The sequence below is a fragment of the Perca flavescens genome, chromosome 2, assembly GCF_004354835.1.
Source record: "Perca flavescens isolate YP-PL-M2 chromosome 2, PFLA_1.0, whole genome shotgun sequence".
Classification (NCBI taxonomy): Eukaryota; Metazoa; Chordata; class Actinopteri; order Perciformes; family Percidae; genus Perca; species Perca flavescens.
In genome coordinates this window covers 11,270,281-11,298,244 of record NC_041332.1, presented here as the reverse complement: position 1 = coordinate 11,298,244, position 27,964 = coordinate 11,270,281, and the positions used below count along the sequence as shown (strand labels likewise).

Sequence of the window (27,964 nt, the reverse complement as noted above, 5' to 3'; positions counted from 1 at the left end):
TTTGGACTGATTGTATTATTGAAAATTCTTTACTCTGTCACAATCAGGTAGTATCAAGAATAATGCTGTTAGTTAAGAATATCTTCACAACAAATTTTGTCCAGTCTTGTTTAATGATCTTGCTAGTCATTCTTGTCAGTTTCCTCTCCAGTCCTTGATTATTGGCTACGGAATTTGCACATGCTCCAGGTAGGCACTTTGTATAAACAAGTTTATGAGGTAAATGTTGATTTTTAGCTTGTTGCACCAACCCCAAGTGGCCCAAAACAATATTACGGCAGATTCAAGGACTGTGTTTGCATTTCAAACTTGTTTCAAACTTTATCCCATTCCCCCCAATATAATATACATAATCATCAGCTTTAATATTGTCTATAATAATAAATCGTAAAAAAACAAGCGACATTGGCACACATCTGGACCCAGTGTGCTTCATGTGTGCTTCACCAGAGCAGCCGCCAGTCATTTGTGGGCGGAGCTGCTCTTACCACACATCTTTGCGTTGTGGCTTTTGGTTCCTTGTTTTTATAGCAAAGCTCCCATGCAGCACATTTTACTCTCTACAGATTCCTCCCATCTATTTGACTATGCGAGTAAAATGGGGTAATAGTGTCTCAGCCCTATTTGGGGTTATAAATGCTGCCGGACAAGGGGGGATTTTGTCCCCAGTTCTTTTTCATTTGTACATATATTGATGATTTGTCTAAGCAATTAAAAGCCTGTGATTCATATCATGTATGCAGATGATCTTGTGGTTCTTAGTCCATGTAGCGCTTACTATATGTTCTGTGTAGGGTATGGAACATGATATCAAATGCAATGCCAGGAAATGTGTTGTCATTATCTGTAGAACCCATGGGTGTATTACAGTAAGCTAACCAAAGAGTACAAATGTCTAAAATGTCCTGATTTAATATATAATATGACTTTGTTGGACTTATTCGCTACTATACCTCTGTGTCTCCCATGTTTGTACCAGTTCAAGAGCTGGGCTTAAAAGGTCATATAGTATGTCACAAAAATGTCATATTATAGTATTTCAATTAAATATGACAATTTTTATATTTTAGTATGTCATCAGAAATGTCATAGTATAGTATGCAATAAAATGCCAAAAAAGTCAGAGTATGTATGTTATGACAAAAATAAAAGTCCTACTATAGTATGTCATTAAAAATGCATAGTATGTCATATAAAGTAATAAAAAGGTCATAGTAAAGTTTATCATAAAATGGCAAACAAGTAATAGTATGTCGTAAAAAAGTCATTAAAAGTTTAAAACGTCATAGTATAGTATGTCTAAAAAAAGTCATAAAAAGTCATAGTATAGTATGCTGAAAAAGTCAGTGTAGTTTGTCGAAAAAAGTCATAGTATAGTATGCTAAAAAGAATTAATTAAAAAAGTCATAATATAGTATGTCGAAAAAAGTCATAAAAAGTCACAGAATATAGTATGTCAAGAAAAAATCACAGAAAAGTCAGTATAGTACAGTATGTCGGAAAAAGTCAAAGTATAGTATGCAGAAAAAAGTCAAAGTACAGTATGCAGAAAAAAAGTCATAGTATAGTATGCTGAAAAAAGTCATACTGTAGTATGTCGAATGTATGTCTAAAAAAGTCATAAAAAGTCATAGAATATAGTATGTCTAAAAAAGTCATAGAATATAGTATGTCTAAAAAAGTCATAAAAAGTCATAGAATATAGTATGTCGAAAAAGTCATAAAAAGTCATAGAATATAGTATGTCTAAAAAAGTCATAAAAAGTCATAGAATATAGTATGTCGAAAAAGTCACAAATAAGTCATAGTATAGTATGTCGAAAAAAATCAGAGAAAAGTCAGTACAGTATGCAGAAAAAAGTAAAAGTACAGTATGCAGAAAAAAGTCATAGTATAGTATGCTAAAAATGATCACATAAAAAGTCATAGTATAGTATGTGGAAAAAAGTCATAGTATAGTATGTGGAAAAAATTCATGAAAAGTCATAGAATATAGTATGTCGATAAAAAGTCAGTATACTATGTCAAAAAAAGTCATAGTAAAGTCAGTATAGTATGTCAAAAAAGTAATGAAAAGTCATAGTATAGTATGTCAAAAAAGTAATGAAAAGTCATAGTATAGTATGTCAAAAAAAGTCATAGTAAAGTCATAGTATATTATGTCGAAAAAAATCATGAAAAGTCATAGAATAGTATGTCGAAAAAGGTCATAAAAAGTCATAATATACTATGTTGAAAAAAAATCACAAAAAAATTCATAGTATAGTATAAAAAAAGTTGTAAAAAAAGTCATTTGCATATTAAAATGAAGTGCTTTTGAACATTAGACCTGAGGGACTGGCGACCATCTTGGATATGACCTTTAACGCTCCTCAGAGGTCAAATCTGACCTTCCTGCACATCGGAAAATAAACCTTATGGTATGCAATAACTATGTTATGAATGTCATGCTTTTCTCATAAAATGCACCATTTTTATAATAGGATAGCTTATCTGCTGTACTAATACAAAGTACTAAACTTTTATGACATACTATACTATGACTTTTTTTTTTAAAGATTTTGACTTACTATACTATGATATTTTTTTGACATACTATGACTATCTACTACACACATTTTAATAACATACTTTACAATTTTATTACAGCCAAATACTTTTTTAAATAAACACCAGACTACAGAGAAAAGTTTTAATAACATTTTATTTACAGTATATTATACAAACATTCATAAAAAACAAGAGAATTTATAAGTTCAAGATTGGTTTATGACAATAGATGTGATCAAGACTGCTCTAGGGCAGATTTTCAAAGGATGATGTGTCTCAGAACATCCACGCAGTGACATCTCTACAAAGGCAATTTAGCATTGGATTTCTTAGTTTAAAATAGAAGCAAGGAATTGTTTGTAGCTGGAAAACAGCGGTTCAGCTGGGATCCAATGCCTTAGGTAGGAAAATATAGTTTAGATGATTAACATGTTTCATATTAAATTAGTAGCCTTTAACAGGAGTGTGTCTTTTGGATTCGCACAGAAGGATTCACAAATGTATTTCTGATGCACATACAAACAATACTCCCGTCGATGTGGTATCCATTTTATTTTTTACAATTTTTTGCCTTTTTATCGCATTATACAACTTTTTGGACATTTTTTATCACAAAATGTCAAAACAAAAGAAACATTTTTCCACTACATTTAAACCTGTAGGCGTATTTAAACTGGATTTTCTTACTTGACGCTCTCTGCCAGACTGCTGCAGGTCCGATTATTTAATCAATGTGATCACCCATGAAGGAGCTCAGGCCATGTTCCTGAAAGATACAGTATGCCTACTAGAATCCCCTTCGGAAGAGCAAACTGATGATATGGCAGAATCCATGCTGATGTTTCTTCAAAATGGCATATACCAAGTTTAGAATAGCAGACTACCAAAAGTACAATAAATAATTTCAACCATTCAGCATTTTTGACACAGCTAAAGGGTTTTATTCTTGTTCATAGTAGGCTATGTTGTTGTTGTTGTTGTTGTAAACCCTTTAATGATGCAATTCTTGTGGAATAAAAATTACTTCAAAATGAATAACCTACATATCCATCTGCTTTTTGTCATGTTAAAAAAAGTCATAATATAGCATGTCAAAAAAAGTCATAGTATGGTATGTCATAAAATGTTTTAAAAAGTCATAATATAGTACTGTATGTCATAAAAAGTAATCACATAATATGCCATAAAATGTGTAAAATATAGTATAGTATGTAATAATAATTCATAAAAAAATCATAGTATAGTATGTCATAAATAGGTCGAAATAGTAGTCAATATAATATGCCATGAAAAGAAATAGTATAATAAGTAATAAAAAGGTGAAAACGTTATAGTATAGTATTTTGTAAAAATGTCCAAAAAGTCATAGTAGTAGTAATAATACAAAGTAATATACTTTGTTGACATAATATATGTCATAAAAAGTCATAAAAATATAAAGTATAGTATGTCATAAAAGGCATAAAAAGTCATGGTATAGTGTCAGAAAATGTTAAAAATACAAAGTCATAAAAAGTCATAGTATAGATTAGAATGTCATGAAAAGTCATAGTATGTCATAGCAAAAATCTAAAAAAGTCATAGTATAGTAAGCCATAAGTTGTCATAGTAAATGTCATAAAATCCAAAACGTAATAGTATAGTATGTCATAAAAAACTGAAAAAAGTCATAATTTAGCATGTCATACAAAAGTTGAAAAAAGTCATAGTATATAGTATGTCATAATAAAGTAAAAAAGTCATAGTATAGTATGTCATAATAAAGTAAAAAAGTCATAGTATAGTATGTCATAAAAAGTCATAGTATAGTATGTCGAAAAAAGTCATTGTATGTCATAACAAAATAGTATGTCATAACAAAAATCTAAAAGTCATAGTATAGTATGCAATCATTTTTAATAGTATAAAGTATGTCATAAAAAAGTCAAAAATGTTGTTGTATATTTGCCAAAAAACATAATAAAAAAGTCATAGTATATCATGTCATAAAAAGTCATATAGTAGTATAGTATGTCATAACAATGTCATAAAAAGACATAGTATAGTATGCCATAATATTTCATAGTATGTCATAAAAAGTAGAAAAAAGTCAAAATACATTGTCATAAAAAAGTTTAAAAAAAGTCATAGTATAGTAGGTCATAAAAAAGTCATAAAAAGTCAGAGCATAGTATGTCATAAAAAGTCATTGTAAAGTATGTCATAAAAGTCATAAAAAGTAATTGGATAGTATGTCATAAAAAGTCAGAGTATTGTGTGTCATAAAAAGTCATTGTTAAAAATGTCATAGTATAATATGTCAGGCAGACCCTGGCTCTTGGCAATCTGCCTCGACCGGGTGGGGGAGGGAGAGAGAGACAGACAGACAGATATACAGAGATATGACAGAGAAACTGCTTGATCAGTGGAGTTTATTCCAGTTTGTTATTTCATACATGAATGCTGGTCTGAGTTACACCAATTTAATTGTGTGCGCTCTACCAAGTGTAGGGATGGGTTTCAATAGCATTTTAGTGAATCTGAATCCAGTTCCGAATACACTTATTGAATCGTGATACATAGTTTGTTTGGTGGAAAATGAAGATGTCTCTTAGTTAAAAAATACATATGTACACTTTTTTTCACTCAGTATCATACCTAAACCACAGAGATTTGCAGATGGCTGTGGTGTCAGAAAGAGGTAAAAAAAAGGGTGACCTAAGAGAGATTGTGGATGAAAGATTCAATAATGGATTTGTTGGTTGCAGAAATTTACAAATCTAGGTATTCCTCCAACGTGAAACCGGATCAAAAACTGGTACCGGCTATCGGAACCCATCCCTAACCGCGAGCGCAACAATGCCGGTACTTCTAAATGTAAGCTTGGCATGACACATATCATCCTCAATATGCTAATAGTTCAGTGGTGTTTAATTGGCATTTGATGCTCATACATATACCCATCATCAACATAGTTTCATCTAACCACACATTTTCACTGTGATATTATTTTGAAATAAGCTTATACCACATACAGTAATAAACCATTTATGCTGTGATAATCATCTCTGAAAACCACGGACACATTTATCGTTCTTTCAGTTGACTTCTGCTCTATGCATCATACAGTTATGGCTGTCTTTCATTTTTGCAAAACAAATGTGCTTCGAGCCACCTATTGGCAATTGTTGGTTAAACATAAAAGTTGTACACAATAAAAGTCCTGCCAGTCACTCTAACACAAGAAGGCATTTTCTCTGAAGTTTGGCTTAATGTATAAAACTGGGGATCGACTTGAGGACTTCAATCCAGAGAGGGAACAGACAGTTAGCGTGTATCGTATTAAAGTCAGTGTTTTTCAATAAACAACTTCATTATTCTTCCGAAAGAATAAAAGTCATGTTTGAGTTTGTACTTTGAAAGTCTAAGTAATGAGACTTTTTAAAAGTACCTCTTCCTTTGGCAATTAACTTAACATTTTACAAAACCTTCCTCTGTATCTCCGTTTACTGCTTAGGAAAAGAAAATTGTGCTGTTAACATTTTCATGCACATTAGGGGGAGTACAAATTTCTTTCTTTTTTACATTTTGTATTTTTAGTAAATTCAAGGGCAAGAGAGGTAAGCTGTATGTATACACACACGGCTAAAGGCTAATCTGTGTGCATATAAATAACAGTTTTTTCATATTTGACTACAGTTCTCACAATAATTAGTGTTTTCTTTAATGATCTGCCACTGTGATGTTTTTGTTATGTTGCTCACTTGGAAACGGCCGCCTTCTTAGTAACGCTTGCTCTCCTGCTTCCTCCTCCTCCTCCTGCTGCACCTCCTCCGTGCCAAAGATGGCTGGGAATGGTAAAGGCGTCCACAGTCATGCCCATAGTTTTAGAGGGGATGGCACTAAACTGCTTCCTATCTGAACTGTATTTGTAGATGGACTCCACCTGGGTGGAGCCAATTGTACGCGGGCCCACACCAGTCAGTCGTACAAGCTCCTGGGAGTCGGTGTTCATGGTGTAAACGCCCCTGAACTGGCAGTTGGAATCGCGGAAGAGGATGAGGAAGTGGTTGGCGGGACTCTTCTCCATCTCCTGAGGTTGGACGTAAGAGAAAGAAGAGTGCAAAAAGTCATATTGGCTGTGTATTTTTAGTTTTCATCTGCTGCAATGATCTTCAAACATGACCCGTTACAAAACAGCAGTCTATTTGGGGCCCTTTGTCATGTTTCAGTTTCACAATAGAGACATTTCCCTTCTATATTTATTTATTGTTGTTGAGGCCTAAAGTGGTAAAATATTTCACAAAAAAGCAGTAAGAGAAAAGTCCAAAAACCATAAAAGAATGTAAGTGTAGAAGAACTTTGTTTATTCTTCTTTCCTCTACAATTAAAGCTATAGTGCGTCGTTTCTGTCGCCCCCATGAGGATTTCTAAGTAATGACAACAACACTGTCGGTGCGTCCACATGATTACGTGATAGCACCCGCCCCCCACCCCTCCCCCACGCAGTTGCTAGTAGCCACAGAGGACACGGAGGATTCAAAAAAACACAATGGACTCTTCAGTAGAGGTCATTATCTTCACTCGAGGTTCTGCACAGGAAAGTCACCGGACGCCACAATCTTGGGAACATAGTCATACTGAGAAATCCAGAGAGAGTTGTGTGGAGCTGATAGTCTTAATTAGCTTTGTAGCAACTCATTTGGCAGTGGCTTGAATGTAACGGAAGTTCATTAATATCAAAAAGTTACGCACTAAAGCTTTAAGAATTTCACAAACCCTTTAGATTAATCTTGTGACCCTTCGGATGAGCCCGACCCTTAGGTTGAGATCCACTGTACCAAACTAGCTAACAGTATATAAAGTAGTTAAAACTAGCTCCACCTCGACCAGCTGTAATTGTGAAATTCTACTTTTGTGTTAATGCATCAGTATTAGCGAGTACTTTTTACTTTTGAAAATGTAAGTACATTTCCCTGATATTACTTCTGTACTTTTACTTAAGTAGGATTTTAAATGCATGACTTATAGTGGAGTATTTTTACATTTTTACACATTTATTTATTTATTTAAGTAAAAGATCTGAGTACTACTTCCAACACTACATGCAAGTACCCTAGTTTGGTAACAACAGAATTCACAGCTAGATGAGGATTAATGTCATGTATTTTACAAAGTGGCACACAGTAAAGTATACATGAATCATTTACCTCAACTATCTTGTTTTTTTGGGTCTCGTTGACCTTTCCAGCGAGGCAGCAGCGAGAGAGAGCGTTGTGGATGATGAATTTGTTGGACTTGAAGCTTGGTTCTTTGAAGAGCTTTGGACCTGCAAATACAAACACAGGTACACTTGGTAATGCTAATCCGTGTGTACAATTGTAAACATTTTGGATGTGCATACAAGTACTCAAAAATTGAGAGAGACTGTACTGTGCAGTACTGTACCTGTGTATTCAGGGGCAGGCGAGGTCCCATTGGAACCAGTCTCCCAGTCTTTCTCTCCGTTCTGATTTGCCAGTTTACTTGGTGTCATACATCCTGAAGGTGAGTCAGGGCGGCTGTTGGAGAAATGTCAATCAATGAACCAACAGGCCATGACCTCACATCTTTATTAAAAATAACAATAGAACTAAGGTTAACCTGTAACATCTAGCATTCTAACGTACATTTAGCATGTAGCATTGGTAAAATCTATAATAAGCATCACACAATAACATCCTAAATGTTATTGTAATTTGATAACATTTAGCATTTTAGCATTCATTTCAGAGTAATTTGGTCATACATCGAGGTACCCTGCTATGTACCCAGGAGGTTCATGTGGAAGTGGAAATGTTGACATTTTGGTTTTGGAAAAAAGGAAAATCCTGCACTCTGCTTATAGCTTCACCATTTCTTAAAGAAAAATAATGTTTCACTCCCTCTGGATTGATAAAGGTCCAGAGGGACCGAAACGTCAGTTTTCTTTAATAAATGGTGATGCTATAAGCTATGCTCTGCGATTCTCTGCATTTCCCGGCTGCATCCTGCTGCGTCCTGCTGCATCCGCAGCCTCCCCCCGTGCTCTGCAGCGCCACGTTACATCCCGCAACGCCCTGCTGTGATGTTCATACGCACAGAGTAGTCAGGATCCGGTATAGGAGACTGCACTACTCAGTATGACACGATGTGCCCTGCTATGACATGAACTTCCACGATAACCTTCAAAGTCAATGTGACTTCTAATGTGACTGTTATCACCACTGTTCATCACGCCCCCAACCGGCCCGTCAGACACCGCCTACCAAGAGTCTGGGTCTGCCGAGGTTTCTTCCTAAAAGGGAGTTTTTTCTTGCCACTGTCGCAATAGCCACTGCTAATGCTTGCTCTTGAGGGAATTACTGTAATTGTTGGGCTTTTGGAATTTATAGAGTGTGGTCTAGACCTACTCTATCTGTAAAGTGTCTCGAGATAACTTTTGTTATGATTTGATACTATAAATAAAATTGAATTGAATTGAATTGAATTGAAGAGCAGAGTGCGTGATTTTCCTTTTTTCAAAGTTTGTGATATTTTCCAACACACCCCCAAAGAAGAATTGTTGGATGTGCAAATACATACTTGGACGGCCATGAATTTCTAACCCAAATTTTCATCCCGTGGATGAAAAGATTGGGCTAAAAAGACAAAACAAACAAATCTCACTGACCAGCACTGCCATCTCTCAATCCATGCTACTATTGTGGCTAAAAGCTGTATAAATGAGAGTAAAGATGCATACAAATGACCTATGCAGCGGCGTACCTGTGGGGTTTCTTAGTGGGGTCACCACATCTGTTTCCTGGCTCGTCTGTGGCTGCCAGGTTGAGGGAGGAGTTAGAGTAGACCTTGGTCAACCTAGAGCCTGGAGAAACATAATCAGTTTAGTCATTGAAATCATCTGCACACAATCTTAAAGATGCAGTAGGTAAGATTTATAAAACTAACTTTCTGTCATATTTGCTGAAAGTGACCCTATGTTCCAGTAGAACTATATGAAGCTGGTAATTAAAAAAGAAATCTGGCACCACCTACAGCCTACTGCTCCCTGTAGAGGTGCTCCAATAATGTCCGGGGCTGGGTGTCTAACTGCATGTCAATGACTGCTCATGCACTCGCATTCATTCTCCCTTGTGGGGGGGAGGGGCTTAGGAGACCATTTTGGGCTTTAGTAGAAAGGGGGGGAGGGACTGAGAAGTTGTCGATGTTCAAATTCTTTGGCTAAGTCCTGGATCTTCACAATCCTACCTACAGCACCTTTAATGTGTTGAGAACCTTTTTTTCCACTTTTTATTTTACCATTTGTTCCCTTGGCTGGGCTCAGAGAAAGCTTTGTTTCCTCCCTGGTCATGCTGCGAGGACGGGAGCGGGTTTTCTTAGCGGAAGATCGTCCTTGATTGGTTGATTTCTGCTGAAGCACTTTGCCCAAGTCCTCCATGATCCTGAGTTGATTCCGCCGTGCGTACTCCTCTTGCGTGAAATTTCCCCGCCGGCCTGGTGTAGCAGGAGGCGTGGGGGAAGGTGAGGTTGTGCCTGCAGGAGGTGTATTGGAGGGAGATGCCACTCTTCTGTCTGAGAATGCTGGTCTGAAACCAAGAGGAAGTAGGTTACTTTTAAATGGGTGCATCTCAGCTCACGATGAATTAGTTGACAAACATATAAAGCGATGCAAATAACTTTGTAAGCATTCATAAATGTGTTTGCGCGTTACCTGTTTTCCCTTTCTTGCTCATTCCACTGTCTCCTCTTCTTCAGCTCCTCAGTTCTCTTCTGCTGTTTTTCAAACAGCAAAGCTCGACGTTGGGCCATCTCCTCCTCACTATGTGCGTCCCCCTAAACAACCACACAAGCACAAAATCATATACCCAACTGTCATGACAGAATTAATGTAATCATTCCCTTTCATTTTGTTTTGCAAACACTCACCTGAAAGAATAATCCAATTCCTCCTCTTGCCCCGGACTCATTCTGTTGTCCACTTGGTTCCAAAGTTTCAGTCTCTTTTGTCTGTTCTTGTTCAGATTCAGTTTGTTGTTCTGGCAAATTGCTGGCTCCTGTGGCCAGACCTAGCTGCTCTATGGGGTCTAGAGGCTGTGCAGCAAGGACTCTATCATGTTCCATTGCAGATTCTGCATGGTCGCTCATAGAATCAGAGGAAAAGTCCTGCCCTTCGTCAGTTGGCTCATCACTGCCCCCCTCTGGCCCTCCGATAGATGACATTGAGACCTCGATCATGCTGCAGTGCTTGTCTGCACCTCCGTCTCTTCTGCCTTCACCTATTGCGCTGAACGCAGCAGAAAGGGACAAAGTCTCGCTCTCAAATGAGCACTCGGAAGGAGCGCCAGAGCTGCTTCCACCGGCAGCCCTTGGGCGATCGTGTCTGGGCTGCGTTAAGACCGGCAGCCCTCCCACAGCCTCCATGTCCTCCTGCTCCAGCTCCAGGCTGAACTGAGTTGGTGTCTCGCTAGAGGCTGTGTCTGAGGTGTTCTCGTCAGCTTGTGGCTGCTGGGTAGGCTGAAGAAACTCTGGCGGGGTCCGCTGCCCACCGATACGGAAGGACGAGGAGGTCTGAACTTGACACTTGCTGGGGGACACACGTCGCAAGTGGGGGAGGGTGTCCACATTATGGGTCGGTGCCAAGGCGCGGTTGAACTGGGGAAACTTGAGTTCGGAAGGCCGTGGGTGAGGCTGATGTTGGACACGCGGGTGGTGCTTGGGGCTGCGGGGAGTGGAGGAGGAGGGGATCTTAGTGCGAGGAGCTGGGCAGGAGGAGGAGACGATAGTCTTTGGGGAGGTGGAAGAGGAAGGAAGGTGAGAACGACGTGACGGGGAGGAGGCAGCACTGGGACCTGGAATCACCCAAGCTTTACTGGTACTCCTCGTAGAAGTATTTGTCGGGGTTCTCGGTGGAGTCTTTGTTGGGGTGTGAGGAGGCGTTTTGGCGGTACTTCTAGGTGTTGATTTCTTTTGGGGTGTATTTTTAGGTCTTTGGTTGCTCATGAGCTGCTGTTGCTGTTCTGTAAGTTTCTGCATGTCCTTTTGTAATGACTGCAGAGCTTCACTCAGTTTCTTCACCACTTCGTTGCACTCCAGTATGACAGCTTCACCTCCTTTCTCTTTCTCTGCTCCTTTCTCTTTCTCTGCCCCTTTCTTACTTTCAATAGAGAATGTGACCTGCTTCTCTAACCGAGGAGGATTGGAAACAGATGGCTTCTCTTTCTCCTCTCCATCCTTTCCTTTCTCTTTCTTTTCCTTCTCTTCCCTCTCCTCCTCCTGTTTCAGTTGCTCCTCCATGCAAGTGAGGCGCTCCTCCAGGGTGAGATTATCCTCCTCTGCTCCCTCACCTCCTCCCTCTCCTTGCTGTCTTTTCAGTTGCAGAAAAGCAGTTTTTCCAAGCCTCTGTCTGTGCCTGGTAAAGATGGCCTCAATGCGTTTCTTTTGGGCTTCAATGCTTTTGCGCTTTTCCTCCAGACGAGCCCCCAACTCCCAGGCCTCAGAGCCTGGTTCAGGGCATCTGGGACCTGGGCTGTCCTGGTGGCCCGGTGCCCCTACTGGGGTGGAGGGTGTATGTGGAGTTCCTGGGGTGGTTGGAGTCGGAGCAGAGGCTGACTCCTCCCCGGTAGCAGCGGGATGTCTTCTTCTGTTGTCTCGTCGCTCAGCAAAGCTCGTCATGTGTGGACTGTTTCTGGTGCTGTTGTTACCGGGTCGAATATTACCGGGGGCGTTTCTAGGGGTTTCATCCGATGCTTCAGAGGAGTCAACGCTGCCATCTCGTAGAACAGAGTCGTCATCGCGTGACATCTCGGAGGTGCGTCCTGATCTCTCCCTCCTCTCTCCTGTTCCTTGCCTTTTGGTGTCACCCACTTCTCCACCGACAGGCCGGTGGAGGACTCCAGAGTTACAGGGAGCAGAGCTACTGAGCTGCGAATTATCCTTCTCAGGGGAGTGTAAGAAGAAACCAGCAGGGGCTCCTTCGGGGCGTAACCTGGGCTCTGGCCTTCCTCCCAACACTCCTCTTCCACCTTTCTCCGCTATCCTTTCCTTCCTCCGACCTTTGCTGCCAGGAGTATGAACCACCTGTAGCGCCTCCTCGATGGTCGGCAGTTCTCCCAGTGGTGTTGTGTGTGCATAAGGGCCCCAGGAAGAGCGCTGCGACGGCACAGAAGTGCTGACCAGGTGGCTGAGTTCCTCCGGAGGGCTGTACGGGACACAGTTCATCCCTGCTGATGTCACCGATGAAGTCATTGCAGGGAGGCCATTGGTGAGGCTGTCAGTGCTGACAGAGCGAAAGACAGAATCTATTGGGTTTCCCATGACAATGTCAACATCACTGTCCAGTCCAAATGGGATGCTGAAAGTCACTGCTGACAGAGGACGACTGCAGAGAGGTGGATGACGATGGAGGGATGGACAAATGGACAAATGGATGGGTTGGGCCAACAAAAACGGTAAAGCAGAGACCACAAATTAAGATAAAATATGAATGCAACACAACATTTACTTGGGCTGGGTATTGCCACTGATTTCCCGGAATCAATTCCGATTCACAAGGTCCCAATATGATTAAATTTCCAATTTGATTACCGATTTAGTGTCGATTTGGGATATTTCACGTACAAAACAAATTTTGTTTAGATTTGAAAGAGATTCTACAGTTGAACAAGGTTCCCTCTAACCTGCTGCTTTATTAAAACTACCAATGTTTACATTAAGAACTGATCCCAAAGCAGTTACATTAATGTACATTTTATTCAACATGAAAACATTGGAGCAGTCAACACAATAAAGTGCAGCTCTACAGACTCTGCAGTCAGTGAGTACTGAACATTTTCTATTCAGATATCTTGAGGTGAGCCAATGGCCATGCCAGTTTTTCCCTCGCCAAAATGTAGCTTATCTTTGGAGCATTATGTAACCCCCTTCCCGACAAGCTAGCATGGCATAGTTGGTACCACTGGATTACTTATGTCTTTTAGTTTCATATGATACAGAGATCGATTGTGGATTTTATGAACCGCTATTGGAAAATTCAAATGAAAATCGATTTAAATCGGAAAATCGATTTTCTTTTTTTAAACCCAGCCCTAACATTTACTATAGAAATCACATGAAGCTGAAGTATGACTACCTGATTTGTTTCTTTGTCCAACTTTTGTTTTCTGCAAAGAGGAATAAAAAAAACTGAAGTCAAAAAGAAAGGTTAAATAAAAACATTCAGTGCATTTCTTTCTATTTCTTTACCAGGTGACACTGGGGAGCAGATGGGCACAAAGGGTTGTTTGAAGATGAAGGACGGAGAACCACTGAAACAGAAAAATACAGTAAAATGTTGTTCATTCAACTCTTTTTTTAAAGCAAATGAAAAATGTTACATTTGTTATTTGCTTTGTTTCTTTATTTAGGATACTAATTGTTCACAATATGTTACAGCTTTGATTCTAAGCCTGGACCAGGTCCTATATCATGACATTTCTCAGGTTTATTAAGGTTTTAGTCTAGTTTTGGCTCAATAAATGATACAGTCATGCCTGATTTTTCTACCCTGAACATCTTTGTGTGGGTGGTATTAGTGGGATGCTTGTACCTGTTGCTGTTCCCGCTGACAGGACTTGTACAGTCGAGTAACCCTGATACATCTGAAAGACAGAGAAACATTGCAGTTTCACAGGCCGATCGCCATTGGCCAATATAAAAATGTTACAGAAATGTTGTCAACAACGTACTAGAAGTTACAGACCTGAGAGGTCGATGGGTTGCATGGGCTGGACAAAATCAGGCTTCTTAACCTCAAACCACTCCAGCAACTCAGCTATGAAGCTCATGATGTTCAGCTGAGGAAAAGAGCATATTAGGTTACCGTGGAGGTCTAGGGCTGGGCAATATATCGATATTATATCAATAACAATATAGGTTGGATATCGTTTTAAATTTTGGATATCGTAATATCGCAATATGACAGTGACAGTTGTCATTTCCTGGTTTAAAGGCTGCATTACAGTAAAGTGATGTCCTTTTCCAGCTGTTCTATTATTTGCCTTTACCAACTTAGTCAATATATCCACGTTATTGATGATTATTTATTAAAAATGTCATTGTGTTAATATTTTGTTTATTATATTGATATATTTGGTCAAAGATATTGTGATATTTGATTTTCTCCATATCACCCAGCTCTACGTGGAGGTGACAAACATGTTTAGAGAGGGCAGAATAAGCAAAGAATCTTTGTGACTTAACACCGGCAGCCGCGGAAAGTCGTTACATGATCCTGTTTAAATCGATCTAAAATAAAAACCATAACAGCTAGAGCATTCATTCTTCTTGCAGAAAAAAGCTAAGGCATGGGTCTTTTGGGTTATAACGTTGTATGCTCGTGATAAGTCACGTTAGGTGATGTCCAGTGCAAAATGCAGCCGTACCATTTATCTATTGCAGATGAAACTATCAGAACACTTTTACACTCCCAAAAACTAAACCATTCACATAGTTCAAATAAGTTATGGAGTGGAAATATTTTGGATCAATATGATTTGTGTGTTTATTTAGTACAATTTGATGAAAACACATGTCCCATTTATTTATTATTTATGACACAATGTCAATACTTTTAGTAATTATTATTGTTTATTGACTTACATAACCGGTTATCCTGGCGGACCATTTCTATTGCAGAGTTCAAAGGGTTAATTTCACTGAGGGTCAGTAGAGATAAAAACATGGCAGGATGACATCATCCCAAAGAGTAACTACACCCAGGCTGAAATCCTGCTTGCACTGCATGATACTTTTGCTCCATAGAGAATTTTTTCTGTGGAGTTGCCTTTTTTTAACGCTTACGTGCATGCCTTCTTTTTTCAATCCACACTCTCCTGCTCCTCACTTCAACTGCACTGATGAATCCCAGCGTAATCATTAATAGCGTAAATGTAAACGTAACGTAATGCTTACATGCAGGACCGGTGGAGCGTAGAGCAGGTCCTCCACAGCGAGGGGGCAGCAGCTCTGTAAACTGCTTTCACAAAAATCTTTGATCAGCTGCAGGTTGTAGAGACTGTCTGTGACTGACATGGTGTCCTTCAGACACACATCTGGAAGGAGCAGACAAATAATACATAAACATTTAGTATGTACGTGTCTGTCAGAGGTAAGTAGCAAATACTTTTTGATTCACTGTAGATCATTTACAAGATGTTATTTCAATGTAAGAATGCTGTGACAAAGTTCACAGAATTGTAGCAAGAAAATCTAAATATTAAACATGAAATGTATATTCCAGTAAGAGTCAAAGTTGTTGTACAGATGTAGAAATAAGAAATGCTCTCTCATTGAACATAACCACATTTTTTGGAAAGCTTTTTTTTAAACAAGGGGTCCGTAATTTCAGCTGTTTAGTCTCTGGAAGCATACATTATAGCTAAAAATAAATATTTAATCATCCAATGTGTACGTGTATGCGTGTGTGGTTGCGTCTGAGTACATGTGTGTACCCTCTAGAGGCAGCAAGCTGGAGCAGTAGTAGTGCAACACAGCAGCTATAGCGCAGCCATTAGACAGATCTTTGACCGCAGAGACCAGAGGGAAAGTAGGAGTCAGCTTAGACTGCACTTTGTCCTTCCTATAGCGAATCTAGGGAAGAAAAGAGAGGGAATGAGGAGAAGGATGAGGAGGCAGAAAAGGGTAAAGACAGGAAGAGTTGTATAAAGACAAGTAGGAAAAAGAAAAGCAAATGGGCAAGTGAAGGGAAGAGAGGAAGGATTGTAAGGCAGATAGACAAAATTACAGATTTGAAAATAAAGGTTTAAATTATGCTTAAGAGAGTTAGTGTACAATCAGCCAGGAAATATCCTTTTTACACTACAGACAATAAATAAAACCATTAACTTAAAGTATAAAGGCAGCCAAACTCCAGGAAAATTGCAGAGAAGTAAACCCACAGAAACAAAGCGCAAGACCAGGGATGCCTCAATTAAGACACATTTGCACGCACGCACACACACACACACACACACACACACACACACACACACACACACACACACACACACACACACACACACACACACACACACACACCAACCAGAAGGTGCAGTGCAAAGGTTAGAAAGACATTGCAAAAAGAAAATGAAAAACAAAATATATAAAATGAAAAGAAAACTATGAGTAGAAAAATGTCCGGTGTCCATGCATCAGAAACAGGCACGGACATCATTGTGAGCCTTGATCATGTAAGAAATACATAATCAGATAAGAAAAAAGTGAATTTTATCAAAATGAAAAGCTTGTATTCTGTATCGCTCTTTTAATGTGCACGAGAGATAAAATACACCCAAAAGAATCCAACACAAAACAAACGCTGCATGTGCATCAGCTGTAACTTATGCTGAATGATGTTACGCAGCCTTGTTGGAGGAGGGCAAAGGTGAAATGTTCAACATCAAAGAGTAACATCTTACAGTAATACGCCTCCTATAACAGGGCTTAGTAACACGCACTATAAAGAAAAGCAGTAAAACATGAATTGAATATGGATAAATACTGTTAATAGCTAATGAGTTTGAATTGATCCATCCAACCTCGGGGTTGGAATAGTGATTAGTTTGCAGTCAGTCAGTCAGCAGGGGCCATTCCAGGATTTTTGAAGTGGGATGGCACATGGGGGGGACAAAAATCTGTCAGGGGAGGCAGGTGCCACCCCGGGCCCCCCCCCCCCTCTAGACCCGCCCCTGTCAGTCAGTCATTGGTCACGACAGAGTGGGACAGGTGTGGCGATTGGTCAGTCTGTCACTCAAGTCGCGTGCGGGAGACGTGGAGGATGAGGGTGAGAAAAGAGTGAGGTGTTATACGTTACCACTGGCGGCTTATTCCCCGACTCCTTCAAACAAAAAGCGATAGCATGCTGGATGGGGGGATGGCAGAGAGAGGGAAACAAGCATAAATGACATGGGTCCGCTCATCGTGGGAACCGCCACACCACAACCTGGCACTGCTCAGGGAGAAAAGAGCGGAGGGGAGGAGGAGAGGAAGGGGAGAAAGGGGACAAACAAAGGGGGGCGCAGAGGTGCTTCAATAATCAGCAAGGGAGTAATGCCACCTCCCTCCCTCCTCTCCAACATCCCCCCGCCCCTCCCCCTCTGCTCTGATAATCGGGGCAGTTTGAGATGAAAACTGATGATTGAATGTAACAAAGTCATAAACACGCCAGTGTCCAAAACATCATCAGTTAATAATAATAAGCAGTTACAGGACATTTGTAATTGGTCAGTTGAAAAGGTCAGCAGTTATGTAAATGACATCATACACTAAGGCACTTTCGTAACGGGACAAATAAGAGTTATTGGAGGCATTTTCCAGCAGGCACCATAACTTCAGCCACAGCAGATGGACGGACTCAGAGAGGAAGATAGACAGGAGAAGAGTACACTTACGGGGACTAGTTTCCAGTACCAACGGTTGGATTGACACTGCCAGAGAGCAAGGCATGACAGAGACAAAACCAGGGGGGAGAGAACAGAGAAGCAGAGCAACGTCGATGTTAGAAGCTTCAGCAACACAGCTAGAGTGAGAGACAGCTGCTTCACAGCAAAACATCATGCATATACGTGTGTGTGTGTGTGTGTGTGTGTGTGTGTGTGTGTGTGTGTGTGTGTGTGTGTGTGTGTGTGTGTGTGTGTGTGTGTGTGTGTGTGTGTGTGTTTTACTACCGAGTCCTGAGCAGTCTGCAGGTCTGTGCATGTCTGCGACTTGGTGGGCTCTTCTTCTTCTGTGATTTCTCTCAACTTCTGGTTCAGCTGTAGGAAGTTAAAAGGATAAGTTGACCGCGTTTCATCCAAAACTTTATTACGATGTTGTCCACGACGAGAGACAACAACAGAAACATTTAAGGCACGCTGCTTTGTTAATGTACAAAACAAATTAAGAAGACTTTACTGAGATTACATAATACGTGAAAACCAATGTGTATTGTCAGAATCACACACAGGAAAGTGAATCCTATAAAAAATCCAAAACATAACAATGTGTACAACAATGTCCGGCTCCACACTTGTTGAACCTGATACAACAAAATAAATGAATACCAGAGAGAAAACTGATTAGTATACACAATATATATATATATATATATATAAGTACAGAGCCACCATGTAAGGAAAATATAAATACAAAACATATAATAGATAATTGTCCAGGTCCATTGTTTTTCTTGTTGAAATGTTGTTTTTCATCACTAATAATCATGCATATATAACAATATATTTTGTGAAATTCACTATACGTCTGAATTTGTTCAATAGGCTTATTTCACAGTCCAATGAAGACATAAGGTTTAGGACTTTAAAAAAAACAATGAAAGAAATCGACACCTATACAGTCTGTACGGGAAGAAGAAGATTTCTCCTGGTTTTTGAAAGCCCAAACAATCCAAGTGAGTAGCTGCAGCAGAGTGGTTCTCAAGGCTGAAGCTGCCAGTGAATGTTGATGATTTTGAATTAGTAAACTACATTTAACATGGGTCTCAAGTAAAGCTAAAGAAAAACAGTAAAGCTTTAATCAAATAACTATATAAATATAACAAGATGGCAGCGTTTGAAAGGGATTTTGTGGTCTCACCCTGTTGACCCAGAAGAGCAGAGCGTTCTCCCACGGAGCCCCGACACCCATCTGCTCCGCCTCCACCGCCATCTTCACCCTGCCCACCGCCTCTTTAGCAACCAGCGTCATCAGAGAGTCAATCAGGGCGAGGTGGGCCTTCTGCACCAATCACAAGGTTAGCGTAAAATCAGAAGAGGTGAAAATCTAATTTACTCGTACTGACTCTCAATATTTTTGAAGCCTTTCTACATATTCCACTACTAATCTTCTATATTTTGTGACACTTGTATTTTCTACTTTGCATATGAACTTTTTTCATTCCACACAAGGTAAGATTGCTAAATATGACTTTATTTCATTCCCTCTTTCGTTCTGTCTCTCCTTCTTGCCTACTTTTCTTCTACCCTTTCTCCTTCTCTTCATCCCTCTGCTCTTTCTCCTTTTCATCCTTATGTCCTTTCTTCATCTCTTTGTTCTTCTTTCTCCTTCACTTCATCCCTCTGTTCTTTCTCCTTCTCCCTTTTGTCCTTTCTCCTTCCTCTGTTCCCTTCCTACTTTACTTCCATCTGTTCTTGTCCTGCTACTCATTTACTTCAACTGACAGAAAAGCATTAAAAGAGAGAATTATTTCATCCAACAAACTTTTCTTCACTTTGGAAATTACTGCTAAATACTTAGTATTATCTACTTAGTATATAGCATTTTCCACTGTGGTATTTACTTTTCATAAATACCTAAAGACTGGGCACATAACAAGTGGAAATAAATGGGGCAAAATGAACATTAAAACAACTCATAAACAGCTACACACAAACACATCAGGCCAAACACTCACCGTCTTGATGGGGACGAAGCTGAGGTCCTCCTCGGTGACATCTGCGTCCTGGACCTTTGGAGTGTAACCTTTCTTAATGAGGAACTGCAGCAGGGCAGAGTTGTCTGCCGGGGACCCCTGCGCTGCTGGCAGAGCAACCCCTTGCGCCTGTGCCAGCAGGGCCTGGGCTCTGCAGTAGATCTCCGGGGAGAGAAGCAGCTTGGAGACGGACGGCTTGAGGTGCTCTTGTTCATACTGGTCTTTGTAAAACGGCTCTCGCAACTCCACAGGAACATTTTCTGAAAAAGGAAAAAGGAGAGCGTCGTTGAGCTTTTTAGTCACACGAGCATCATGGCTCTAGGGGTGGTAATGTTGGTCTGTCGGTTGGTCCACCACTTTGGTCCAGAATTATCTAAAAAAAACTGATGATTGTAAAAACATAGTAGTCCAGAGAGGATAATTCCTACTGACTTTTCCTCTAGCACCAGCAGGTTGACATTTTGTGACTTTAGTGAAACTATGACAACTTTTGGATGAATTGCTATAAGATAGACCTGCCCAGGGACTATGGGCGGAAAGTAGCAATTGTGCTACAACCTGGTGCAATGCATCGCTCCTTGTTCTTATACAAGGTCAATGTTAAATTGTGAATTGTCCCTGTTTAAATACAATTACATTACATTACATTACAGATATGCACAGAGGATAAAATCATAATAACTTTTGTGATCCTCTTCTTCTTGCACCATTTGCAAGTCAATGTTTTTAGAGAAATATTTCAACATCAGGATTAACCTTAATGACTTTGGTGATCCTCTGACTTTTTATCTGCAGCTCAAAAATCAGGTCAAAAATTCAATTTGTCCAACGCTATGTTTTATAATACCTGCAAAACTAATTACATTATCAAGTGCTTGAGCTGTACTGACTTAAATGCTAGTTAGCAAATGTTAGCATGTTAACATGCTGAACTAAGATGGTGAACATGGAAAGCATTATACCTGCTAAACATCAGCATGTTAGCATCGTGGATGCGGTTATCATGCTGAAGTTAGCATTTAGCTCAAAGCACCTCTGTGCAGCCTCAGAGAGCTTCTAAAAGGAAAGAAACAACCTTGCTTATGAATGCAAAAGAGCTCAGAATTAATATTTCAGTGCATTGCGGAAGCTAAAAGAGTCCACTCAATCATTGTATACAAGCAGAGATAATTGTTAAGAGAATGGAGGTGCTCATTCATCTACTATAGGACATTCTCTAAACTGCATGTGAGGAGGAACAGAACCATGAAGTTTGTGGTGCAGATAAGATATTGCTTGCAGAAACAAGGGATGGTGAAAAATGAGGCAGCTTGGCTGCATTGTTCTACTCTAATGCAGAGAATCGCTTTGTCGACGCATTGTCCCATGTGGAAAAGCTTGCAAAGTTCACAAAGGCTGCTGCCAAGCGAATGCAGCTCCACAATCTCTTCTATCTGTTCTGGAAGATAAAACTAAATAACCACTGGATAAAAGTGAAGAAGTTTTCCCACTATGGAGATTAGGTGACAGTTAGTGAAAGCGTCTGACTGAGTCTGCAGGAGAAGATAATGTCATCATCTGCATGAACAGCTCAGCTAGGTTCCCCAGACAAGTGTGTGTGTGTGTGTCTGTCTGTCTGTCTGTCTGTCTGTCTGTATGTGTGTGTGTGTGTGTGTGTGTGTGTGTGTGTGTGTGTGTGTGTGTGCGCGCGCGCGTGTGCATGCCGAGTAATCTATGGTGTACTTAGTAAGAAGCTCAGACCATTATGAGTGGGTGATTTCATAGACACATACACACTGTGGACACAAAAACACACACTTCCCCGGCTGACCCATATTCCCGCTCTGGAAGGATGTCCAAGGAGTCGGGATAATCCTGAAGATTGAAGTGGACTTCTTAAAGGAACTATCAGAGTCTACATCTCTTCCATTTACTTCTACAGTCAATCCTCCTTCCGTTGAAGCCAAGGAATTATCAACTCCTTTCTACTTCTTTATCTGTCCTTTACACATCTAACTACAATTCATTATAAGGGCTACAACTGCTCTTCTTTCTCTCTCAACCTGCTGTTGTGGCTCTCTTGTGTAACTGTAACTCCTTCTTCCCATCCAGAAAAAAAGAGAAATGACTGCATAACCACAATGAATTTGAATAGAAGCCTCTATCTGTGTCACTCCACTGCAGTGTGACACACACTGTTTGGGGCTAAACCCACCGCCTTTCACACTCTGCAGCAGTGGGAGGAAATAGGACTGCCGTCACCATGGGAATGGTGGAAATGGAAAGTGGCCATTCTGTCCCGATCACAGCAGAAGCGATGAGACTGGACTGCAGAGTAGGAACCAGCTAACCCATTTAACATAATACTAATTCAATCAGGGGCAAAAACAGAAACAGGCCTGTGCAGTGCAGCTAAATCAGACCAACAGTGTAACATTGTATGGATTGTATGATCAGTTAGAAATCACCAAATAACGCTATGACCCCATTTCAAGTATGTCCTCACACATACACTAACCTATGTTTGGGGGTGAAAACCCCTGCCAGTTGTTTTCTACATTAAATGATTCATGTTTGTAGCTATAGAATGTCAGGAAACTGTTAGAAAGAGTCCAATTTGTCTTCAAATTATCAGACCATCAGCCCCATACTTAAATATATTTACTTTCACAAAGAAAAGCAGCAAATCTTCATTAGTGAGAAGTTGAAATAGAAGAATGTTTAGTACTTTTGCCGGAAAAGAAACAACTAATCAATTTGGGCAGGGGGGAGGAGGGGTATCTTGAGAGTTGGACAATATTTTGGACAGTTTTCATTTTTTTCTGTTATATTTTTTGCAGTTATTTTGTCAGTTGTACATTATCCTTGTCATAATGTTATCCATTATTCTCTACATATTTTAATATTTCTGATATGTTTTATCTTATTTTATATCTGTGCTTCTACAGTATCTTGATCACCAAGGACACTCAGTGAAGTAATTTCCTGGTTAAGATAAAACTTTATCACGAGGGACATTGCTGTGCAGCAGTTGCAATACAAAGTGGGAAGAGTGCAAATATAAAAGTCTAAGACAACAATAACAATAAGGTGCAAATCCAAAGTATAGCCTATACAATATGTATATACAATGCCAAAGTCAGGTTAACAGTATGGATCATAAACATAAACAGTTTAATGGATCAGTGGAGGTTTAAAAAAAGACATAGTCGGGCAGGTCATTGAGTTTTATACTTCACTTGACTGGCTAAATGAATATTATTGTTACCATAAAAAGACACCAGCTTCATTAATTTTCACCTTGTTAATAAATGACTTGGAGAAAACTAACATGTTCTTAAAAATAACAACAATCAACCAGGAAGAAATGTCACTGACAAATATATTGTTTAGAGTAGTCAGAATGAATCTCAGCTGAATCAGGAGTGGGTATGAAATATAAATTATTATTATTATTATTATTATTATTATTAGTGGCTATTTTTAAGGGCCTTTATTAAAATTGTATGAGACTCCCAGTGGCCATTTTCCACTTGACAGACAACAATGAAGCCTCCCCTGCTGAGAGGTTTTCAGCTCATCTCTCCTCCTGTCACACGGACTGGTAGACCGGACACAAATGTAACATGAAATTATATCTAATGCTAGCAGAAAAACCTGGATTATTACATAAAGAGAAACTACAACTTAACTATTGCAGTATAAGATTGCAATATAGCCCAGTGTGACATCAGTGTGTTAGTCAGCAGAGCCTGAACCCACGTACAGGGCTCATCTTTCATTGGAACATGTCATTCGTACAGAAACTGGTGTGAAATAACAGAAACACTAAGCACTGAAACAATAAGTTGATAGAATTTTAATAAAAGGTTCATCATTTAGATCAATTATCAAACAAAATTGCCAATTATTCCCTGTTTCAGCATCTCAAATGTGAAGGTTTACTGATTTTCTCTGTTTCGTATCGTTTGCTTTCAAAATATTAAGGTTAGTTGGACACAAATTTTCACTAGGCTATTTATTTATGTAATTGTATTTATATACTTTTTTGTTTTTAAAGTTACAGCATTATCATAGTCCTGACAGCTATAGTGAAAATAATCATTAGTAGCTTCCCCTAAAAAGGAGCACCCTAGAGCGGGATGTCATCCATCATACAACAAAACTTTCACATTATACTGTAAGCCTTATAATACATTATTTCATACATTGAATTGCATTATACTGTACAAGTGTTACATTAGCATACCTTACTGTAATGTTTGGCCACTCAAAATATACATTACAATGCTGACAGGTACAAATCAGCTTTTCCATTGCTAGCATATATAACAACTTCTCCGTGCAGCAGTTATCACCAAAGACACTCCATTGTCTTGTAAGACCCACTAAGTCACCTTTAGTATAGCTACTGCCACGCGCTATAGCACAGCGTGCGTGAGTAACACTGACACAAATATTATGCGGTCCTGACCCAGTTACAGCCGGCCCACACATATCTATACATCTTTTGTAATGGTTATAGGTTGTATGCTCTAGGTTTTGTTCTGCAGGTTATATTTAGGCTGGTGAACCCCTCCACAGGCCTGATGGAGCCTGACAAAAGGCTTTGTTGCACTGCAGCGATGACAGCCTCCAGTACCTTCATGCATAAGGCACCACCGAGGAGATCCCTCCTGACAAGCCTCATATTCATGCCAATAATTGGATGAAACCCCTTTCAGTATACAATGAAGGTAACCTACATGCAGTGTTTAGGCTGCACAGCATGGGAGGCACGCACAGGCTATAAGCATCAGTGCAGCGGTTGGTAATGGATGGATGGACGGATGCTGCTGGGCAGATGGATGCTGGAGGCTCAATTGAAAAACGGCTAGTCTAACTCAGAGCTCCATATATAGCCTACGTATATAGATTAGCTGGATCAATTATTAAGCGCCCCACCCAAGCAGCGCCTCAGTGACGAGAACAGCGGCGGGGAAAAGACTGGAGTCTATACCTGCAGAGCCGTACGATTTAGACAGCAGCCACCGGACGCTGGCGCAGATCTTGGCCCGGTTGAAGTCGTACTGGTCCAGCGGTTTGATCTCCGGCACCGAGAAGGTCTTCTTCATCGCCCTGGGAGAGTCCACCATGGCCGCGGTGCGCTGCGCCCGCACGGAGGAGACACGGAGCGGAGGCAGCAGGAGCAGCACTCACCGGGGAAATGGGAGGGGGAGGGAGGGAGGAAGGGAGAGGGAGGGAGGAGGACCCTGTGATGCAGACACACACTGAAACAAGATTGACAACAAGACGTCAAACAGACAGGGTGAAAATAGAAATATGTGGCATCATATTATCATAGGCCTGAATAAAAGAAATCCAATAGGCCTATATGGAGAATAAAATGACTCACGTTAGAATAGCATATAGGCCTACCGGCTCCAAGCCCCCCGTAAACGTCACATGATCTCTGCCAATGGGGATGTCACAGAAAAAGGTTTAGCCTACTATTTTAGACTCACGTAAAAGCAGCAGCAGTACCAGGCCTGGTGTTCTGCTGAATAACAGCCTTGCTGTTTTTGCCTGTGAGAGCAGATTGGAGTTTCCTATACTGTTGGCTATGGACAGGGAATACAACTGTTAGTAACAGTGTCCCCTTCTTCCACATGGGGGTGCCCTTGAGAAAGGCACCGACTTCACCCCCAGCCAGGTTAGCAGAAACTTTCTATGTTGGAGCCTATTGCAAATTGCAGTGAAAAAAAATGGTTTCGATTCCGAAGTCACAACGCCTGCACAACATTTTATCTATTCTTGTTTATAGGTGGCATGCATATAACGACAAACCGCAGTAGCGCTCATGAAAATAGATTAGAATATATTATCGAGTCCGCGGTCTAAAAACGAGTGAGATGCTGCCACTTGATTGGGCTCCTATTGTGAGAGTCTGAGTCAAATCTGCAAAAAAAAAAAAAAAAAAAAACAGACAAAACAACAAAAGAAAATGGGGGAGGAAACTGTTGCTCTTGTCTTTCAGTTTAAAGACACGCAAGACAAGTGGAATCCAAGAATATATAGCCTGCGTGTCATGCACAAATGATGAAGTTAAGAGAGTTAAACACACATGGAGCGTCCATTAGATCAACAAGAGGAGTCTTTGAAATACAAGTCCATGGGCATACATAGCCCGATTACACACTGCAATGGACCTTTCAGGGCGTACTTTTTGGTCGTCTCTAAATCAGCAGAAGCACCGTCAGTCAGTAAAGATGTCACAGAACCAGTTTGTTCTTCTCCCGTTTGGCTGCTGCATATTTCAAACATCACGGACATAAACAAAGTTTTTGGTAGTTGACTTTCCTCTCAGAGTCAGTGCAGTCAGGCCTACTATCTGATGTGGTCCATCAGATCCTTTACAAGAAAAGGTATAACAGGCGCTTTCTGTCCGAAGTGGAGGCTGGCTTGACTGTGACACCAGTTGTTCTGACTGAGTGAGGAGGAGAAATAACTAAGGTTTGTACGGACACTGTCGTGTGTTTGTAAATGTAAACAATAGTCTTTAAATCTCAACTCAGACAACCACTGTCAAATCATATTGGTTTAAATAAAAACTTTTTCAGTAATTGTTTTCTAAATGTCAGATGTATCGCGGCTCTTATTTTCTTGTTAGTAATCTCTTGTGTAATCAGTGGTGGAAGAAGTATTCAGATCTTTTACTAACGTAAAAGTACTGGAAATTACTTCACTATAAGTAATTAGGACCAAACCTTATATAGTAAAAGTATGTAAGTTTATCAGCAACATTGACTTACAGTAAAAAGTAAAAGTAGGCTACTCATTGTGCTGTAAAATGTTCACTGTCAGTGTTTTCTTATTATAGGCCTATATGTGATGTTTCTGGATTGGCATTACTGCTGCAGTAATGTGTATATTGCATTTTACTGATGTTGTGCTCATTTGAACTTCTTTAGATACTTTTGGGTAGTTTAATATACAGCAATGCATCACATTCTGTAAGATCATCATGTTTGTAGCGTTGCTGTCCTGTGAGAACCATGCATGTCAACTTTTTATGGTATCAGAAAACAACAGATTCCCACTCCCATCTCGTGCTTGGTCAGGTGCCTTTGCCCGTTATAGATGCTAAAAAGTCTCCTTTATGCGTCATATTGGCGTCCCTTTTGACGCAGATATGTTAAGGAAAAGGTCGTGGGTGGGCTTACGTTTCCGTGACACGCGGGCACGGGACGGTTGAGTTTAGGAAAAGGTAGTTGGTGGGCTTTCGTTTCCGTGAGTCGTGGGAAGAACGGGACGTCCGTGTTTTACGAGATAACGTTTACGAGTGAGAACTGGTTGCAGAAAAACATTTTCAGCTTTGTCAAGATGCATTTTACAGCTGATCCAAGAGGGTTTTTATAAATATTTACCTTAAGATGTAGGACAATTTTCTCAACACAAAAAAAAAAAAAAAACACTTGATGCTTTAGTTAATCACAAACACTTAAATCTGGAGATGCATGGTTTTCACTGGACAGGAAGGGCATGAAAAACTGTCATCTGAAAAGCAATTAAAGCTGTCAGTCAAATGTAATGTCAGAAAAAAGTACAATATTTCAGATGTAGTGGAGTAAAAGTATAAAGTAGCTAAAAATAGGAATATTCAAGTAAAGAACAAGTACCTCAAATGTCTAAATACTTGAGTAAATGCAATCTACTTAGTTACATTCTACCACTGAAACACATCACATTCTGTCTGTATAAAAGGTAATATAATAAATCATATTGCTAATGTCAACTGGTAGCTACTATATCTACTTTAGCACACTTGCTTTGCAGTTTTGTGGTAAAATATTTTCATAATTCCAAATTAGAAAGATAAAAGCCCACCTCATATTTACTTTGTTTACATTTTCATTTAGAACAGAGTCTAGTTATAATCCTGTCTGGAATAAATTTTAATCCACATGGTCTTTCTTTGCTTCAATACTGTGGAAAAAACTATTTTTATATTCA

The 27,964-nt window shown here is 39.8% G+C and overlaps 1 protein-coding gene across 1 annotated transcript; it reads right to left on the bottom strand.

The window, feature by feature from the left end:
- Positions 1-4,990: 4,990 nt before the first annotated feature.
- Positions 4,991-25,285, bottom strand: LOC114569318 (calmodulin-regulated spectrin-associated protein 3). The gene is made up of 17 exons (XM_028599149.1): positions 24,972-25,285; positions 19,976-20,253; positions 19,159-19,299; positions 18,252-18,338; positions 16,038-16,176; positions 15,499-15,638; positions 14,288-14,381; positions 14,135-14,186; positions 13,792-13,853; positions 13,679-13,709; positions 10,477-12,928; positions 10,262-10,383; positions 9,850-10,136; positions 9,316-9,415; positions 7,978-8,090; positions 7,740-7,858; positions 4,991-6,622 (listed from the first exon to the last, which is right to left on the bottom strand). Exons 1-17 carry the CDS (start codon positions 25,105-25,107, stop codon positions 6,290-6,292), a joined length of 4,686 nt encoding a protein of 1,561 aa, XP_028454950.1. The 5' UTR covers positions 25,108-25,285; the 3' UTR covers positions 4,991-6,289.
- Positions 25,286-27,964: the final 2,679 nt, after the last annotated feature.

Coding starts and splice junctions, on each gene's coding strand:
- LOC114569318 (XM_028599149.1), bottom strand. CDS start 25,107: ATGGTGGACTCTCCCAGGGCGATGAAGAAGACCTTCTCGGTGCCGGAG. Junction 16,177..18,251: donor TGCAGACTGCTCAGGACTCG/GTAGTAAAACAC, acceptor TTTCTTCCCTAG/ATTCGCTATAGGAAGGACAA. Junction 14,187..14,287: donor GCAACCCATCGACCTCTCAG/GTCTGTAACTTC, acceptor TCTGTCTTTCAG/ATGTATCAGGGTTACTCGAC.